Below are 20634 nucleotides of genomic sequence, written 5' to 3'. Positions count from 1 at the left end.
GTCTTTTAAGAGGACACATACTTTAGGCTTTCTCTGTGACAACAGCGTAAGTGCATTACACCCCAGGGAGGGGGCAGCCAAAGTCTAGTCGTTTGACAATTGGGCAGAAGTGAGATCTGGGGTGTCCTGGGTCATGTAGGATCACTAATCTTTGCTACTGAAGCAATGGAGCAGAGTGTCAGGAGGAGAAACAGAGAAAAGAAAAAGGTGTGCGGTCAGCCCCACCTGAAAGCTTAAGGCAGCCATGACACACTTGTGCCACGCTTAAACTTTAGCCAACAGTGGCGTGTGGATCATGGCTTCTACATCTGTAATGAGGGAACTGACTAGGTGATTATCAAAATCCTTTCCAGAACAAATATTCTGTGGCAAGAGAGGATGCTGGGGAGGCGGGAGACCCATGCTGTAGGGGGCCTTCATTACCAGCCAAGGAGCTCAGCTGGCCTAGTCGGTAAAGAGCTGGATTGCTAACCCCAATTACGTGGTTTGAATACACCAGCTGCTCCACAAAGAAAGATGGGGCAATCTCCTCCCGTATCAGTCTTTCAGGAGATGTATAGATTCTGAAAATCTGGTGGAGGATCAGCTATGAGTTGGTTCTGAGTTTGGAGGTCTGGTGGTCTAGGGGGCAGGAAGGGTCTCTATCAATCCAAAGATGCAGGGTTTGAATTCACTAGCTGCTCCATGGGAGACGGATAAGCAATTTATAGCCTCTGAAAACTCACTGGAAGTTCAGCTATGAGTTACATTTGACACTTGAGGGCAAGGAGGATTTTTCTTTAGTTTATCAGTGACGAAATAATGGGGGGTAAGAGAGAGAGAAAGAGAAAGAGGGAGAGAGGGAGGGAGGGGGAGGAAAAGGGAGGAGGAGAGAGAGGGATGGAGGGAGGGAGAGAGAGAAAATGTCCCACATCTCAGATAGGGAGAGACAGCAAGACTTGCACACTCACCGTGGCATATAAGGCAGAGTAAATGCTCAGAGCAGCGTGCTTGGAGGGGAAGGATCTCCGAGCCTTCTCGATCACTTCCAGGTCTCCGGTGCAAACGTTCCCGTTGTTGATGAACTGGTGGTGCGTGTGGCAGTCTGCGCTGGTGTAGTTTGGCTTGCACACTGTCAGGAAGTATGGCGTTAGGTGCCCTGTGACCACCTGCCCGGCGTTTACAAAAATGTCAGTAGCAAACAGTCCAAAAGCGAACACCCCTGTGAAAAGATTTCGCACAATTAGGAACGAGGAACATGTCCTGCCAACTGGTTTCGGGAGGAAACAGCTTTCAGGGAGTGGAAACGACAAGAGAAATTGCTTCCTCTGAATAATTTTTCTCCTCCACATTATCCGCCACCAGGAACCAGGGAGGGTACACAATGGCCAAGCAAAAGGATCCTGAATCTCTCCAGGAGGAAATTGTTTTTAAAAGTAAGGTATGCCTACTTCTCAAGTCTTTGTCTTCTAAATCGACACAGAAATTCTGTTACCAGCATGTTAATGTTTTCTACAGTCATACTTGGGAGATTCTGGAGGTTCAGTTCTATACGATATTAAAGTGATTACTGCAACAAATAAAATGTCATATGAATACTGTTTCTTGGTTCATATGAACATAATTATTAATAGAAGAGTACGGAATAGTCCATGGGATGCTAAAAGAACAAGCATAGGTCTTGGAGAAGGTGCAGCCAGAGTGCTCCTTGGAGCAAGGATGATAAAGCTTTGTCTCATACACACAGACTGGACATGTTAGTAGGAGAGGCTATTCCTCGGAGAGGGACGTCATGCCTGGAAAGGTGTAGAGACAGTGAAGAAGAGGAAGATTCTGACCAGGTGGACTGACACAGTGATGGCAGCAATGGGCCTGAGTGTGTCAAAGATGGTGAGTTTGACACAGGACAGGACAAAGTTCAGGTCTGTTGTTTATGGGGTCACTGTGAGTCGTACTCAACTCAAATGCTTAACAACAAGTATATATAGAAGGGAGTTCTGCTGGCTTGGTGGTAAGGAGTTGCACTGCCAAGCCAAAGGCATGCAGTTTGAATTGACCAGCTGCTCCATGGGAGAAAGATGGGCAATCTCCTCCTGTATGATTTACTGCCTCTGAAAACCCACTGTAGGGTCAGCTATGGGTCGATTCCATCTGGACTTTACACACAGTGCACATAAAAGTTACATTTGCACTATACTGTAGTATATTAAGGGTGTAACAACATTATAAAAAATGTGGAATACTGTGAGAAACACCAAAATGTGACACAGAGAGACATGAAGTTAGTACACTCTGTTGGAAAACCAGTGTTGATAGACTTGATTGAAGCAGAGCTGTCATAAACCTTCAATTTGTTAAAAAAAGCACTATCTATGAAAATGCAATAAAATGAAGTATGCCTATATAAGGAAGTTAGGAGAAACACTGTCCAAATAGAAAGAATCTGAATTTGAGAGTCATGTGGACCTGAGATCAAGCTCTCCACTGGTGACTCACCTCTTATTTAGGTTAGTTACATACTGTCTCTAGACGTTGGTACCCTCAGGTGTAACATGCAACAGGCTCAGGGAGAGGAAGGAGACCTCAGAGAGAAGCTGGGAAGATGAAACGAGGTCACCTCTATAAAACATACACACAGCTTTAAGTAGTTACTCCACATAGATTCTTCCCATAGGGCAAAAGGTTCTCTCTGGTCTGTTTTGAATATGCAGTGGTTTCTATCAGGAGTAACTGATAATATGGCATATTTCAAGTAAAGGAATTTGTTTTGCTGTTTTATTTGACATAGAACAAAGAAAAGAAAGGAAAAGCACTAAAGATAAGTGTTGTTGATGACACTGTTGTTGCTGTTGTTATGTGCTGTTGGGTTGCCTGCAACTTATAGCGATCCTATGCCCAATAGCTCGGAACCTTGTCCTATCCTGATTCAATCTGATACACCTGTCGTTATTACCCTAGTCACTGTGTCGATTCATCTCATCCAGAGTCTTCCTTGTCTGCACTCTTCCTCACCCTTCCAAGCATGATGTCCTTTTCCAAGGACTGATCCTTACTGGCAACATGCCCAAAGTATGTAAGATGGAGCTTCAAAGTCCTTGCCTTCAGAGAGTAACTTGGTTTCACTTTCTCCAGGACAAACTTGTTTGTTTTCTTGGTGGTCCATGGTAGTCCAATACTCTTCTCTAGCAACACAACTCAAAGACATATTTTCTTCTGTCATTCTCATGCATTGTCCAGCTCTTTGCTACATAGGAAGTTACTGTGAAGACCATAGCCTAGATCAGCCACATCTTAGTCTCTAGACTGACATCTGTGCTCTTCTGTACTCTTGAGAGGTCCTTGATTGGAGACTTTCTTAATCCAATTTGTCTTTTGAATTCCTGGCTACCGGCACCAAAAGTGCTGACTGCAGATCCAAGCAAGCTGAAATTGTTAACAACCTCAATCTCTTCTCCACCTATCATGGTGCTGCCAATTGGCCCAGTGGTCAGAATCGTTTTGTTTTCTTGATGTTGAGCTTCAATCATATTAAAGACTACAGTCCTTGACGTTCTGTAGCAATCGTTTCAGGTTCTCCCCAGTTTTGGCAAGCAAGGTTGTGTCATCAGCATAACACAAGTTATGATGTCATAATCCTCCTCATAAAAATCAGCTTCCCAAATGATCTGTTCTGCATATAGATTGAAAAGATATGGAGACGGGATGCATCCCTGATGCACTCTTTTCCTGATTTGACCATTTCACTTGTTAGAAGTGCTTCCAGTGAGGGCGGGCTTGTCCTCTCCGAGAGCAAGGCTTTCCAGGCTCCTTGGATTCGCGTGTGAGATGTCAGCTCAGCGTTCACTGTGATTCTGTAGCTGCCACTCCTCACCTCTGTTCCGTGATATCCTTACTGAAAGTTGCTTCTTCTCTCATCTCTCTGCCTTCCCTGGATTATGTCTGCTTCTTCTGAAGGCTTAACAAGCATCTGCCTTCACAACATTTCATTCGGGCGCATTTGATCTGGCTTCAGAGGGGCACCATGGGGGCCAGAGGACAGCACCTGCCTGCCGAGGTCCATGCCAACAAAGGGCCATCAAACACGCTGCACTGATTCACAGGCAGCATCAGCTCCTATGGGGCTTTTGTAAGGCAGCTCAGGACACCCCTCTGTTATTTAACGCAGAGCCCCTTGTGCGTGTTTTTAAAAATTTCTCCTTTAAGTCTCAGAAACTAAAAATAGCACAGCCACTTTTGTCCTCGGAGATGGGAGAAGCACCATTTACTCTCGTACTGTCAGACGTGATTTGAAGGAAATATTTAAAAATTGGGTTTTTTTCATTAGCCTGACCTCTAAAATTCTTTTTGTGAGATTGGATTTTTGAAATTTTAACAGGCATCAATTGCATTCTGCTCACTCTTAACGGCTTCTATTTATCTTCTGGCCTCTCCTGTTTCTATCAACAGCATTTCTTGCTTCAGGTAAGTGGACTGCATTTGTGAATGAATTTTCAAGTTCCCAGCAAACACGAAAGCCTTTTGAGTGAACAGAACTACATCGTTGAGAAATCTGTCGCTGTGATTGTTGATACTTCCTTTGTTCTGAATTCCAAGTTCAGTAAGGACAGAAGGATCTAGAGCCAACGCCTGACTAGATGAGCTTCTAAGATCAACCATAACTGAGGAGGGATGGAGATAATAACCCACAGCAGTTTTCTCCTCATACAATGGAGAGAGAGCCCTGTTTGGTCTAATACAAGACATTTCCATACACTGTCTCAGACTGGAAGAAACCTGGGCAGTAGAAATCTCTGGAATGGTTTCCGAAAATACAATTAAAGAGGGCTTTGTGACACTCAAGGTATATATAGCTCAAGGCCCCTACACGTCTCTTAGAAATGTTTCACACCTAGCATGGCACCAGACAACAGGGTGTTGGCATTAGCAATGGCCAAGGGAGGGTCAAGAGGATTGAGTCCAAGGACCACCTCACAGGACGCATGTGTTATGGAATAGTATGACGTAGACAGATTTGGTAATTCCAGCTCTCTAAAAGGAGGGGGGCACTGAAATGCTAATAGGGTCAGGGCCTAGAAGGGACCTGGAGCGAGGAGAAACAGAAATCTGCTCACAATGCCCATGGACTCAGTCAGGATGACATGAAAGTTTAAGGCAAGGTAATGAGGCCTCTTCGTCATGCCTATAAAGAACCTCATTGACGCTCATCAGGTAAGTCAAAGGATAAAGTAATAGGAACGAAAAAGGTTTTAAAAAGACTATTACTTTTTTGTTTTGCCAGTGTTTTATCTGGATGCCATCTGATCTCACACAAGACACGTCTGGACAGGTCAGAATCATTGATGGATAGCTGTCTGCAAAATGGAGGTGAAATATTATGACCTGGCTCCTTTATACACAGTATCAGTCCTTTTACATGATAAAGGATGTAGTAAGAAAAACAGTGATGTAACCAAGAAACACGCATAGGGGCCATCCACTGAGCAATACTAACAGGCCTTAAATCATGATACTGTTAGGCTGCGCGGACAGAGAACTGGACAAAATCTGTGGTCAAACAGCTCACTGCTGAGAAGTATTCTATTGTTTTCCACATATGTAACCTTCATTACATTCTCAAGCCCCAGGTCCAAACCAAGACCAAACGCACTTCTATGGAATCAGCTCTGAATTCCAGCAACTGTACAGAGCAAAAAAGCCCTATTGAGTTTCTGAGGCTGTAAATCTCAAGAGGCACAGACTGTCTTTCTCCCCAGGAGCCCTGGAGCAGCTGGTGGGCTGGAATCACTGACCTTCCTGTTATCTGCCCATCATTTAACCCACTACATCCTGAAGGCTCCTAGGGCCCAGGCCTAGGTATGATTAGCAGAAACTAGCTGAGTGGGAAGGCGCTGCACTGCCAATCCGAAGACACGTCATTTGAATCCACTGTCTGCACCAAGACAGACAGATGAGCAATTTAGAGCCTCTGAAAACTCCCATGCGATTTAGAGCCTCTGAAAACCCACTGGAAGGGCAGTTACGAGTTGGTGATGATTTAACGACACTTAACAATAACAGAATTCATCCAGTAGTAAGATAGCAGTCCTATTCTATGAGCTCTTGAAATGATGCATCCCCAAGTCAGTGACCAGACTCTAGGGGGAAAAGGAACTCTCTGTTTTCTGCTGTAGTCTCTGACCTCTGATTAGACACTTGAGTTTTTCCATGAAATAAAATGTCATGTGTGTATTTAAAGGAAAGAAAGAAATGTACACCATCCATACATCTTACTGATGATAGTGGACACCTCTCACTGGTCCTTCCTTGAAGTTGGTGTCAGCTTTAGTTCAGTATCAGCATACATTTCTGTCCAGTAGGGTGTGAAAAGGGAAGAATAATTCCTTAAAACTCTAAAGGGATTTAAACCTCCTTGCGGAATAGAATCAGAACTGCAGGCTAAAACGTGTTGTAAAACATTAAATGTATAATATCCATAAAGGGAGCTCTGGATTAGGTGCTGTGCTGCCAACCCCAAATCAGGAAGTTTGAATCTACTAGGTGTTCTTTAGGAGAAAGATGGACAATCTCCTCTTGTGTGCCTTACAGCCTCCAAAAAGTCTGCAGGAGTTCAGGTCACTATGAGTCATTTCCCGCTTGACAACACATAACAATAAACAACAGTATCTTGCTAACTGCTGTTGATTGTTCGTCACTCAACTGCCCACTAAATATCTAGAACGACAGTGAGAGAAGATGGAAATGTATGATGATAATTAACTAAAGCTGACACCAACTTTAAGAAGGGACCAGTGAGAGGTGTCCACTATTAGTAAGACGTAGGGACAGAGTAGATTTATTTCTTTCCTTTAAATACACACATGATATCTTATTTCATGGGGGAAAAACCCCTCAAGTTTCTAATCAGAGGTCAGAGAGTACAGAAAAAAGAGAGAGTTCCTTTCCCCTCTAGTGTCTGGCCACTGACTTGGAGATTCATGATTTCAAGTGCTCCAAGAATAGAACTGCTATCTCTATTGGATGAATTCTGCTCTTTAAATTTGACAGAGAACCTCGTGCATACAGAATTATATGTGTATTTAGAGATGTACATTCTTGAACGAGGCAGGAGGTGACTGGGGGATAGCTATTACACCTTGAGAGGAGCAGACTCACGGGCTTTTCTCCTCTCAGAGAGCAGTGCATGCTGGATGTTGTCTCTGTGGTCATTCCTCCTTTCTGCACCCAAGAAGTGAGTAGGAGGAGATGTCAGTTCAATGGTGCCAAGGAGCTCTCTTTGGAAACCTCCTAACTAAAGATTTGATTCAGCATCATACCATCAAACTGCTTTTAAGCTACAGCTCTGAAAAACCATCCTAGTGCAAAGCACACCTTTATTTGTGAGTTGAAATGACTGTCAGTTTAAGAATTATATAGTGGACACATGCATTTGGCTTCTAAGAATTTTCATGAAGTTAACACATGACATTTTTTAAAAGCAAAGGGTTGTGGACAAGGCATAAAAACAAGTTTCCCGAGTTAAAGTGGTGGTGTTGTGAGGTGGTGTACTGTTGAGCTGGAACTGACTCATAGCTGACCGTCCAGTGGGTTTTCAGAGGCAATAAATCACATGAGAAGAGACTGCTCTTCTTTCTCCTGCAAAGGAGCTGGTGAATTTGAACTGTCTGCCTTTGCGATGGGAGGGGCCACTTTTTAACAAGCCACCAGAGCTCCCATGGATAAACCAGAAAAATCATTTATTGCATGGGAAAAGTGGGGGAGTGTTCCCATCCTGGAAGGCCTCCTCGCACAGACTGTTACTCTCCACTGCAGCTTGTGTTACCTTCGTCCCACACTTCCTTGCCCACACACTCAGAAAGTGTGCTCATCAGAGAGTGTTCAAAGAAGACTGCTCCAGCAGAATGACACAGAGGAAAAGGACCAAAAATCCTGCTCCGTTGGGTGATACTGAGAATGCTTGAACAATGAAAAAGGTGTTATTCAAACATCAAGTTTTTGCTTGGGAAGATAATACATCTGCAATTACCATTTCCTTTGAAAGGGTGTATTATGTTGGTGAGATGTTTGATTACGCCACAGATATGAGGTTACTAGTTACCTCAAGAACTAATACATAATGTTCAATATGTACCAGGCTCTGTTCCAAGTTCTTAGCAACATTCATTCATTTAATCCTCATGGAACTTCTATAATTCTGTTGTTGTGCCGTCAGCTGACTTCAACTAACAGTGATACTATGCACAACAGAACAAAGGGCAGCCTGGTCCTGTGTCATGCTCACAATCTGCTCTACTGGGCCCATTCAGCACACGTTATTTTGTTATCTCTACATTTCACAGGTAAGGACGTTGAGCATAGAGAGAGAGAGGCTACCTAATGTGACCAACATCACACTAGTGGTTAGTGGAACAGCTGAGATGACCAACTAAATGTCAAAGTCCATATTCTTATTCTTGATTCTCTAAGCTGATTTCTTTTTTAAAATTATACTTATTTACAAAATTTGAATACATTGTTTTCCAGACAGATTCTTCCAATTTTCCTCACACCCCACCCATCAAATTGTACAATCCCATGATTGTACAGTCCCCTCCCACTGCTACCACCCACCCTTGGATCCTTATACTAATTTTACAATAATGGTTTCATGCAATTTTGTCTTTGTGAGACTAAGTTAGTTCACTCAGCATAATGGTCTCCAGTCCCTCCCAAGTTAGGTAATTACTTTACAACATTATTGCTCCTACGTGCTGCATAGTATTCCACTGTGTGAATGTACTGTATTTTCTCAATCCATTCATTTGTGGTTGGACATCTGGGCTGTTTCCATGTTCTTGAGATGGTGAATAACACTACTATGGACACGGGTGTACAATCCTCCATTTGTGCCTCAGTTCTCATATTCTCAGGGTATATTCCAAATTGTGCAATAGCTGGGTCAGCTAGTTCAGCTTTTTGAGGAAGTATTTAACTGCCTTCAAGAATGGTTGTACCATTTTACAATCACACCAACAAAAAGATATGGAAGGAATTTTCAGAGAAAGATATTCGAATGGCAAACAGACACATGAAGAAATGCTCAATATCACTGGCAATCACAGAGACGCAAATCAAAACCACAATAAGGTTCCATTTCACTCTGGTAACAGTGACAAAGTTTACAAGTAATAAGCTGATTTCCTTATGCATTAAAAAAACAAATATCTGACCATGATAAAAGTACTTCAGATATACTTGGTAGCAATTAAAAAAAAAAGTGGGGCCCAGGATTTAAAGCACAAATTTCATGAAATACATGACATTTGCCACCGTAGAATATAAATTCCTCAATTTTGTAGACAACAACTTCCTGGGAAAAGATGACAGAATGTATCTAACAGATTACAAGTGATTGAGACATGACAGTCATCACTTCGGCAATGAATTGATCAAATAATATTTATGCTTAAAACGAAGTCAGGGACAAAACTATGCTCTTTCTTTAGATAGTTAATTTTAGTAGTTCATAGAACAGAAATTCTTGTTGTCTCTTCCACCGGTGCTGAGCTGCACTGCCAGCTGATAGCCATCGGCGTAGTTGATGGTGTGATTTTAATCATAAGAATAGATGTTTTAAAATAATCTGAAGCTCAGCTAACTCGTCTGCAATATGGTTTTTAAATCATCCTTACATCAGAGGTTGATCATGGAATTTATACAAAGCCGTTCCAAAACTCTTAGTAACGTATATGGATATAAAGGAGCTCTGATGGATAATCCTAAGGCAGTTGTGCTGCTAATTCCAAGGCCACGGCTCTTTGACAGTTTGGATCCACTAGGAACTCCCTGGGGAAAGACTCCTCCTGGGTCATTTACAGCCTTGGAAATCCAAAGGAGGGTCAGCTCTGAGTTGGTTCCAGCTTACCAGAAATGAATGAGTGAGTTTATATAAATACCTGATGCTTCTATTACTGTAACTGACTGAAGGAAATACCTTTTGCATTTTAAGTAATGATAAAATTATGTGAAAATGCAGGAAAATGATCAGATACTTATAACACTCTAAACCAAACACTTGACTCTGTGTTGCTCATCTTTTATACTAGTGGACAATCTTTAATAATGTGATGAGCTGGTGTGTTTTGTCTATTTTTAAATGCCCTGTATTTGTCTCTAGCGTAACTACTCATTTTGTAAATGAAGACAAAGGATCATTACTTAATAAAGATGATGAGTCTTCAACTAGAAAATAACCCAGTATTTTTTTAGATGCAAGATCAAATCTGCATTTCTACTTCCCTGAGTAAAAGATTACCTAATTTCCTGATGATATGGTTTTATTCAAATGAATCAAACAGGGTGCTTTATGGCATTCTGGATAAGACAATTCTTTTCTGTGAAGGGCTGTCCTGTGCACATGGTAATACGGTGTGCAGTGCATCAGGCTCCTAACCAAAAGTCAACACTTCAAATTCACTACCTTCTCCACAGGAAAAAGAAGGGCAACCTGCGCTCATAGAAATTTAGCTCCAGAAACTCAATAAAACAAACAAAGCAAACTAGTATCAAAAAGACACACCACCATTCAGTTGACTTCAACTCCAACCCAAGGCTGTAGATCTCATAGGGGGAAGACTATCCACCTTCCTCCTCTCTAGAAGAGCTGCGAGTGAATTTAAACCCCCAGAAACACGCAGCCTTTTGATTCGCAGCCTAGTTCGCTACAGACTACGCCACTAGAACTTCCTTATAGGCCCCTGGAGGCCAACTCTCACTCAGAACTGATTCAACTGCACTGTTTTGTTTTCTTTTACTTGGTTTTGTGCATCTGTAGGCTGTTCAACTGCATCCCCTGGCTTCCACCCACTAAATCCTAGTTTTTCATCCCTCTTTCTCCTATAGTTGTGACAACTAGAAATGTTGCTGGATATTGCCAAAACACCTGTGGATTACAACCACTGAGATGGATGTAATTTAAATGGTCTTCAATGTTGTTGTTGATTGTTGTCGAGTCGAGCACAACTCAAAGCGACTCTATGAACAAAAGACCTTATGCCTTCCCATAACTATCGTCATTTCTCCAAGTTCACAGAGTTTCCAGAGGCATGTGGTTTAGGAAGTGGATGCCACTCCTATTTCCAAACCTGTTTTACAACTGGGAGCTCCACCACTGTCTACCATGGAAAACTATTATGATACCCCAAAGGCACAAGGTTCAGCATCATAGCAAACCCAGGTTACTTCCTACAGCATATTGACAGAGTAACGTGCAAAGTGGAAGAGTGTTCCTCCAGATAGAACAGCACTAGTCCAGTTAGCAGTGGTTAATCGTTGTCGAGTTGGATATGACTCAGAGTAAGCTTTGCACAAAAGACCTGAACTCTGTTCTGTAGCTAACATAATTTCTGTACATTTATAAAGTTTGTAGTTTCCAGAAGCATCTAGTTTAGGATGTAGATGCCCCTCCTGCTTCCCAGCATGAATCAATCTGGCACCTTATCCAAACATTGTACATAATGGGTAATCATTATGATATTTGACACAATTATGAAATGGTGTTCAGCGACACAGCAACTCCAAGTTGTTCAGTACAGCAAACAGACAAGTAATTGCTGTGCCTTTAAAGAATATTCATTCTAAAATTAACAAATTTGGCCACCATCAAGATGAGACCGCCATCGAGGTGCTAGCTAGCAGCCAATTCCTAGAGTGCAGGGAGACTCCAAGGCCCCAGGCTGGCTCACAGACCCATCACCTCATTATAGATTTTAAAGCCACACCCTCTAGCAGGTCTCCACCCTTAGTGAAAGGCTCAAGGGCCACCCGCTTTGGGGGCGGAGGTAGGGAAAGAGCAGTAACAAACATCAAACATGACCCCCAAAACTTCTCCAATGTAGATTTAAAATTCCTTATTCTTTGTGTAAGAAGCTGTTGAAATATAGTTAGGATGCAATTACACTTATGAATGAAGACAGAATGAGGAATCTAGGAGTCATTCAAGCTTTCATTTGTCCTTGAAATTCTGGAAACTAATTCAGAAATGATTATTCTAAAGTCTAGCTGTGGATAAAGCTTTAACCTCCACACTATTAGGGATTCTGATCTCCTTTCAAAGTTGGAACAGAACTCACCCTTGGGGATCACTTTGCAGCCAAACAAGAGGTACATCTATAAAGTGAACAATGATACCCGTGACAATTCTCTGAAAACCCAAAGAACTGTTGTTGTTGTTGTTGTTGTGTACCATGGAGTCAAAACAATCCACAGCTGACCCTGCAGCAGGTTTCTGTGGCAGTAATAGCACAGGAGGAGATTGCCCACCCTTCTCGGGGTGAGACTGCCCACCCTTCTCGGGGTGAGACTGCCCATCCTTCTCGGGGTGAGACTGCCCACCCTTCTCCTGCAGAGTAGAGCTGGCAGACTCCAACTGTGTGCCTTTGGGACTGCAGCACATATTCTTACCACTAGGCCACCAGAACTCCCATCCAAACAACTGTAGAAGACCAAAAGACAGTTTTTGCTCCAAAGTGATGTTGAGAAAATAAGAAGAGGAGAGAAAGAAATGATAACACAGAACTCAGGAAGGAAAAAGATAAGAGCGCTATTACATTGAGAGGACTGGAACTTAGCCATGATATAAAATGAGCAGTGGAAAGCTCATTGGTCTGTAAGTTTTCCCCTAAACCAGACACACACACACACACACACACTCTCTCACACTCACTCTGTGTTATTACCATAAAAATAGCATCTTCTATGTGTCGCCTCCTCTACCAGGACATCTCCCTGCTTCATTTCTCAAAGCCTCACTCAATTCTCTTATCACTGCACCACACAGCTTCTAAGTATCTCCTTCTGGGTTCCTCTAGGCAATGCGGATCCAAATACTGACTGATAAAGACAAAAACCCAACAAGTTTGCTGGAGGCAATGATAATCTTAAAATAAAACACATGGAGGATATGGATGTAGATACATCTGGAGAGAAACCCCCAGATACAAACTAAATGCAGAGAAAAGAAGCTTATCTACTTAGGAATCTCAAAACAAGCAGATCAAACCCTGAATTTTCAGAGGACTTCCAAAAGAACAATTTTTAAACTCAACCGTTTCTGATTTCCCATTTGTCAGTTTCTAAAGCTAAAGCTGGTGATTTTAATCCACCCTCATCCCATCCATCAGACCAAGACCAAACCTGAAAGGTTGTCTGATACAGGTACTACTGTCTTCTGCCTGATGCATTTCCTAATTTCTGTTATTATATTCCAGTGTAATAATTTGCATTCCCTAGATTGTGTTAATAATTGTTAAATGCTCAATTACGAGCCAAAAGGTTGGTGATTCAAACCCACCCCCAGGTGTTTTGGAAGACAAGTTTGGCTACCTGTTTCTGATGGTTAACAGCCCTGGCAACCAACTGGTGCAGTTATGCTCTGTACACATGGGGTCTCCGTGAGTCAGAATCAATTCAACAACAGCACCATAATTTAAATCTTGTTTCCTAAATACACCATACCCATTTTTATTTTTTAACTAGAGAAAGCTTTGAAACAACTATTACTAATTTTGGGGACTCATTTTTGAAGTTTGGATAGTGTTTGTATGATTTGGTGTGCCTCATCTGGTTAGTTTTAAAATACTTTGCCTTTGGAAAATATTCAGATAGTTTTCTTTACAAAAATCTTTGCAACGTACTGAAAAAAAGTAACAGTGGCTTTTATCTGGGGGTGATTTTGGCCCATATGGTACAATTTTGGGATATAATTTTAATGCCCCTAGTGCAATCTCCTCCTGTGTGAATTACTCAGCCTCTGAAAATCTGCTGGAGGGTCAGCTATGAGTTGGTTCCAACTCAATAGTATATAAAAACAAACAAATAATGAAGCCCTGAATATATCCTAAAAAAATCAGAGCCATGACTCAAAAAGAGGTATGCACACCTGTGCGTATTGCTGCATTATTTATAAAAGCAAAGAGTTGGCATAGTCCAAGTGCCAATCAACAAATGAATTAATACAAAAACTATGGTACATTCACACAACTGAGTATTAGCAGCGTTGAAAAACAATGAACTCGTAAAACATTACAAAACACGGGTGAGCCTGGAGGGCATTATGCTGAGTGAAATATCTCAGTCACAAAAGGACAAATACTGCATAACACTATTGTTATAAAATAGGACTGATATGGAGGGTTGAGGGGAGAATAGGAAAAGAGTAGATAGAGAATGAACATTGCACTGGAACAGGTGAGGGGAAGAATGGTTTGAGAGGAATATATGATTAGGTATTATATGTATGTCAACAATATGGACAAGAGGTTCACTGCAAAGTGGACTGGGAAAGGGTAGGGAGGGGGAGGGAAGAAAATGTGCACCAGTGAATTAACAAAAAATTTCAAAATGTGCATTTATTACTGATTGTAAAGTGTGTAACGGGTCAAACTGTTAACCAAAAGATCAGTTTGAATCTACTAGACATTTTGTTGTAGGAGGGGAAAAAAAAAGTCTTTCCCCAAAAAGATTAACAGCCTCAGAAACCTGATGAAGGGTTTCTCTGAGTTAGAACTGAGTCAATGATAGTGAGTTTTGGGTTCAGTGAGGATTCCTATTCGTCTGTGGTAGGAAGATACCAAGGTCTTTTAGTCACTCTTAATACAGAGGGCCAAGCTATGTCATCTGCATAATGTAGGTTGGTGATGAGTTTTCCTCTAATGATGCCACATTCTTCTTCACAGAGTCTGACTTTGCAAATTGTTTGTTCAGCATATAGATTATATAGGTATGGAGAAAGGCTAAAACCCTGACACACACCCTTTCTGATTTTAAACCATGTAGTGTTCCCTTGCTCCATTTGAATAACAGCTTCTTGGTTTAGATGTAGATTCTGCATGAGCACAATTGTTATCAATAAGGATCACAGAAGAACTGCTGCCTCTGAGTGTGGTATTGGAGGGGAGCACTGAATATCCCATGGTCTGCCAAAAGAACAAATATGCCATGGGAAAAGTGCAGCCAGGGTGCTCTTTGAAAGCAAAGATGGCGAAGCTTTGTTTTTTATACTTTGGACATGTAGTTAGGTGAGGCTATTCCTTAGGAAGGGGCTTCATGCTTGGAAAGATAGAGTGTGCCAGTGAAGGAGAGAAAGACCTTTAATGAGATAGATTGACATGGTGACTCCAGCAATGGGCTCTAGCGTGCCAGAGATGATGAGGATGGCACAGGATAGGGCAGGGGTCAGTTTGGTTGTTCACTGGGTTGCTAGGAGTCGAATTTGACAGCACCTAACAACAACAATATACAGGGCAGTCCTTACCCTCCTACACAAAACGTATTATCTTATCCCCCAAAGCAGTAATAGTCAGGTTGATCTTACTAAAATGAATTTACCTTCAAGGTACTAGAGAAAGCCATTCCCTGTTCTGTTAGTTCTTTTAGTCCAACTTCTAATCACTGGTGCTGAGTGTCTTTGAAAAGAATGGCATTCACATGAAGGTGTGTCTAACTGTGTAGAACAACCAAGAAGAGCCCTGCCACAACTCCTCTAGACCTGAGTAAAGGCTGCACTTTGACTTTCTGTGCACAACCTGCCTAGGACAACCTGGCCTCTCAGCTTTAACCTCCTCCCTTATATCCTTGATATAACCTTATAACCTCATCCACTGGATTCTTGGTGGAATGATCAATATATTAGCCTCAAATTATGGTGGCTTGACTGCTCACAGAGTTAAGACTCATTTTGGGTTTTTCCTTCTGACCTATGTATCTGAGCTTCATGGCTGGTTCTGGAAACATCTCCTTATGCCTACAGATACTGCTTTACTCTTACTATTTTCCTTGTAAAGACTAGACTTCTAACTCAGAACCAAAGTCAGACGTCTGGGGTCCCGGGACTTATCTTTGGATGAGCTCAATCAACAAATGGACCTTGCCTAGTTCTCTGGGAATCTCATCTCTTCCAGTGGATAATGACATGTTAGAGCTTGTCCCTGTCCTTACATACTCTACGCTATTGTAAAATCATTGTCACACTACAATATTCTTAGCACTGTGTGACACATCCCCTCCACTTAAATCTGTAGAGTTGTTCTTCAAAACTCCCTATTCCTTTCCCCTTTCCATTTTTTCTCTATAGAATTTCTCTTCTATGAAACAGTACAATTAGTTAAATTTTTTGAAAATTTGACATTTTCCACTGCAATATAAACCCAATGAGGGAAAATGTCTTTCTGTTTTGTTTACTAACATGTCTTCAGCATTTCAATCAGCATCAAGTATACAGTAGGTGCTCAATAAGTTCTCTGTTGAAGGTTGAGTAGATAGGACCAAGTAAACTATGCTTTCATTATAAATACGAGACCTAGGTAGGGCGCTCTTGTGGCCTAGTGGTAAGAAGCTGTGCTGCAATCCCAAAGGCACGTGACTCAAATCCCCCAGCTGCTCTGTGAGATGGATAGGCAATCTCCTCCAGCGTGGCTTTAATGCCTCTGAAAATATGTTGGAGAGTCAGCGATGCGTCGGTTCCACTTGACAGCACACAACAACAACAGACACAAGCAGAAATGAACTGACTGTATAAAAAGTGTCTCCTTTAAGAGAAAGTACATTTTAAATAGCTTTCAAAATTGAGGAGAGATTTCCAGTTCTCAAAAAGGTTGACATTAAGCCTGTCTCAGAATATCAATTCTTACAGCCATAAAACACTGTAACCTTTGAAAATGCATTTAAAATATTCATGCCTCATTTAGGCCACACTTAATTTATGGTATTTAATTAGTGTTACATGAATTAACTGTTTACTAAGTCACTTTCTATTCTGTCGAGTGTTACCTAATTTTTGGACCTGACCTAAATCGCATAAGACCTGCTTGGTCTTATAAAATTTAATTACATTTTATTAGAAGTGATAACATGGCAAAGATGTGATTTCAAGTAAAAAAACTAATTTCAGGATGACAGGCTACTTTAGGTGCTAAAAGACAGCCTAACAGCCTAATCTTGTATCTATAGCTCTGGTGGCCCAGAGGCAAGAAGCTGTGCTGGAGTTCTGAAGGCACATGGTTTGAAGCCACCAGCTGCTCGGTGGGAGAAGGATGGGCAGTCTCCTCCCATGCGATTAACTGCCTCTGGAAACCCACCAGAGTGTCAGCCAAGGTTCAGTTCCGACTCTATGGTAAATAACAACAACTAAAATAAATAAAGAAGAAATTACTAAGGACTAAAAGCAAAATGTCCTCTGCCACTGTGTTGATTTTGACTCACAGCTGCTCTCCAGGACAAAAGAAGGCTTTCCCATTGAGCCTCCATTTAGAGGCTCCATGGAGAAAGACTTTGCTGTGTGCTTCCACAAAGACCCTAAGGGCCCAAACCCACTGCTGTGGGGGCGATCCTGGCTCACGGTGACACAGCAGGATAGAGCAGAACTGCTCCATAAGGCTTCCAAGGCTGTTGGTCTTCAGGGAAGCAGACTGCCACTTCTTTCTCTCATGGATCAGCTTTGAACAGCTGACCTTTCAGTTAACATCAGTGCACTTTAACCACTACACCATCAGGACGTCCTCATATAGCTTTCAGCCCAGAAAACCCCATGGGGGGGCAGGTATATTTTCTCATGTGGTGGTGTTGCTATGTATCATTGAGTCAGAACCGACCCATAATTGACTTTCCAGGGGTTTTTCAGAGGCAGTAAACTGCACGGGAGGTGACTGCCATCTTTTCCCCATGGATTCACTGGTGGATTTGAACCACATGCTTCCAGGCTGACAGCATGGCTCCTTAGAGCTCTTATAAATTTTAAATAGTTCAGAGAATGCCAGGACTGACAAAACAACAAATTTGGGGTGACATCTCTGAAAAGCACTTTTTGGAATGAAAAGACTACACACCAGGTACCGAGCTCATTATGGTATACGTGATGAGTTGATGATAGACTTCCATATGCCAATACTATCAGTCAACGTCTACAAATATTTTAAAGACTGAGTTTGTTCGTTTGTTTTTAAGCAGAATTTACTAGGCTGTCCAACCTACTACTTTACTTATCCTCATGAAAAGCAAAGATTTCTTAGAAGAAAAAAAATATTAGTGAATATTTGAGTTTGATGCAATTTTTGCTTACAGTTTGATGCAATTAAGTCCTACTGCATGCGTGGGGATAAAGGATTAAGGATTACCAAGAAACTGAAGGGCATACTCATACTGTGTTCTGAGCCTCACTTTCCTAGCTGTCAGTTCTGTGTGTTCTATGTGATATTACGGCTTATCTTATGATCTGCCATGTTCACATTACAAAAAAGTCTTTGGATTTTTCAGCTTGGTTGGATTTTGCAGGATCCTCGTGAGAACACTGTAAAAGTTATAATTTATTGGTTAATTACTATGTAGGAACTGCACTGAAATTTCTATATTCGAGATCTATATCCCTACCTGTAACCACATACATATTAATTCCTGTATTTATAATTCTTATCTCTATCACCTTAGGAGTTTTTATTAGCATCTCAGAAGGAGGTCTGTATTCTTTCAATGTCCCTTCCCATCAACGCTGATGAGAGTTAATTGTTTTCCGACTTTGGAAAGCAGGGCTTTGAATGGTTGAACGGTTCAGTTATAGTTGACGAAGCAGTAACAGAAGAGACCCAAATTTGTAAAATGTAGGTGCAGCAGAATGATAATTGTAACAAGAAAAATTACAGGTTAGATCCCCCAAACACGAGAGTAGGAAGAGTGAACCTCTTCAGGAGCCTGATGCAGAGCTGGGATTATTTGCAAGATTCTGGAGAACCACAGACATTCAAAGTTGTGCAGTAGGTTTCTATCTTTGAGTTAGACACCCCTTTTCTGACTCTTTTGGTCAAGAGATTCAGTTGCTAGGCAACTGACATGCTGCCCTGGTTTTCTGAGGGGGAGATTACATTTCCAGCAGGGTACTGACCTTAATTTTTCCCATTCTGTTTATCATCCTAGTATCACTCACCATTTAGAAATTTGTGTCCATTCTCATTTTACTGTGTTGGTCATGAATGAACTAGGAATCACTGGTTCAAAGCCCAGCTAGGAAGGCATTCTTTTCAAGGACGTGCTAGAGTAGGTTTCTCAGATTTTGTCAATTTCTCTGAAAAAAGAATTGCTTATCATTTCAGAAAAGATCAGATTTCACTGTCAATTTTTTTTACAATAAATTCTTCTTTCTAAATTGTTTTATTATGGTTTTTCCACCACCTACCTCTTCACCTGACTTGGCTAATGGTAAAGGAGAGGACCCTGTTAATCCCAAGAGATAAGTGCATGGAGAATCACAGACAAATGTACAGGGGAAAACATTAGAGTGGAATAATTTATAATAAGTTCTGCTGCTCTTTCAAAATTCCATTGGATACCAAACTATATATTCAATCAAGCTCCATTTCTGTACTCCTTGGGAAATACCCTAAATGACCAAGACCTTTATTTTTTTTTTAGCTTTTTATTATTATTTCAATGAATGTTTACCCAGTTGAGTCCATTCAACAATTCACACACATTACGTTTTGTTACTTTGATAATTCCTACATAGTAACTGCATTCCACCCATTTTCTTCCTATGTTTCCCATTTCCGTTTCTCTCTCTTTCCTGTTCCTGTGTGTTATCCCCAGGCAAACACTGCCTTTTTGACGTTGTGTGGCTGATTGTTCTACGCTGTACATTCTTCCCTGTAGGATGTGCTCAACTTACTAGCCAGTCTATTGTTTGACCGGAAGTTGAATTACAGAAATTATTTCAGTGACAGGGGTTTTCAAATTGATGTTTCTTTAGCTTACTCGGTTGCATCAAGTGTGTTCATCACAGTAAATTTTACGGATAGGCAAAGGAGCAGGTCATCATGTCTTGCACTTACCTATGAACCTTATGATCCTTCGGAGTAAGGGGTTCAGGTAACAACATTCTCCAGTTAGAATTGTTTTCTCCTGGGCAATCAGGGACTCTCTGGTTGATTTTATGACATACATGGAAATCTCACCAATAAAAATCTGGAGAAGGAATGTTTGAGATATATCAGTGCAGAGAACTGGTTGATAAAGAGATTACATTTTGTTTTGTTTTCCTTCTAAGCACCATTTGAAAACCCACACTTTTAAAAAATTTGCGGATTAGGTCATTTTACACGTAACTCTTCAAAAGAGTAAGAGAAAGCAGCAACTGATGGCTTCATACAAATATCAGACTGTAATACAAGATTTTAATGTCAAATGATACACATTGAAATAGTAAATTATAATGGAATTATGATGAGACTTGTGCCAGGATTGAATTTTTTATGCTCAATCTGTGAATTATAATGATGAGGAGTATAATGGGATAATCAATGTGTCCATAAAGGCCTGATAAGTACAGATACAAAGAAATTCTTACTTAGTCACTTGTCACTACTACTACTACTATTTACAGTACAAAAATAGGCTGAATGTTTTTATCTGCAATATATCACCACTACTCTGAAATGGCAGAATAAATGTTCTTTTTTATTTGGATCTCCCTCTCGTTAAAGGAGTTCTGCTGGTCTGGTGGTAAGAAGGAGCAGTGCCAGCCCACAGACATGCCATTTGAATCCACCAGCAGCCCCACAGGAGAAAGATGGGCAATCTCCTCCTTATGTGATTTACTGCCTCTGAAAAACCTGCTGGAGAGTCAGCTGTAAGTCA

The 20634-nt window shown here is 41.3% G+C and overlaps 1 protein-coding gene across 3 annotated transcripts in view; it reads right to left on the bottom strand.

Moving 5' to 3' along the window:
• Nucleotides 1-20634, bottom strand: part of LOC102859407 (lipid phosphate phosphatase-related protein type 1-like) — a 265870-nt gene that overhangs the window by 15312 nt on the left and 229924 nt on the right. For all 3 annotated transcript variants that reach the window (XM_006886885.1, XM_006886884.1, XM_006886883.1), the window contains 2 exons: nt 19830-19962; nt 951-1201 (listed from right to left, as the gene is read on the bottom strand). In XM_006886885.1, coding sequence (XP_006886947.1) covers nt 951-1201; nt 19830-19962 — 384 coding nt within the window. The remainder of the gene's footprint in view (nt 1-950; nt 1202-19829; nt 19963-20634) is intronic.

The sequence above is a fragment of the Elephantulus edwardii genome, unplaced genomic scaffold (genome assembly GCF_000299155.1).
Source record: "Elephantulus edwardii isolate Elephantulus edwardi_28Jun2011 unplaced genomic scaffold, EleEdw1.0 scaffold00052, whole genome shotgun sequence".
Classification (NCBI taxonomy): domain Eukaryota; kingdom Metazoa; phylum Chordata; class Mammalia; order Macroscelidea; family Macroscelididae; genus Elephantulus; species Elephantulus edwardii.
Note: the sequence above shows the minus strand (reverse complement) of the source record. Positions and strands in the feature narration are given on the sequence as shown.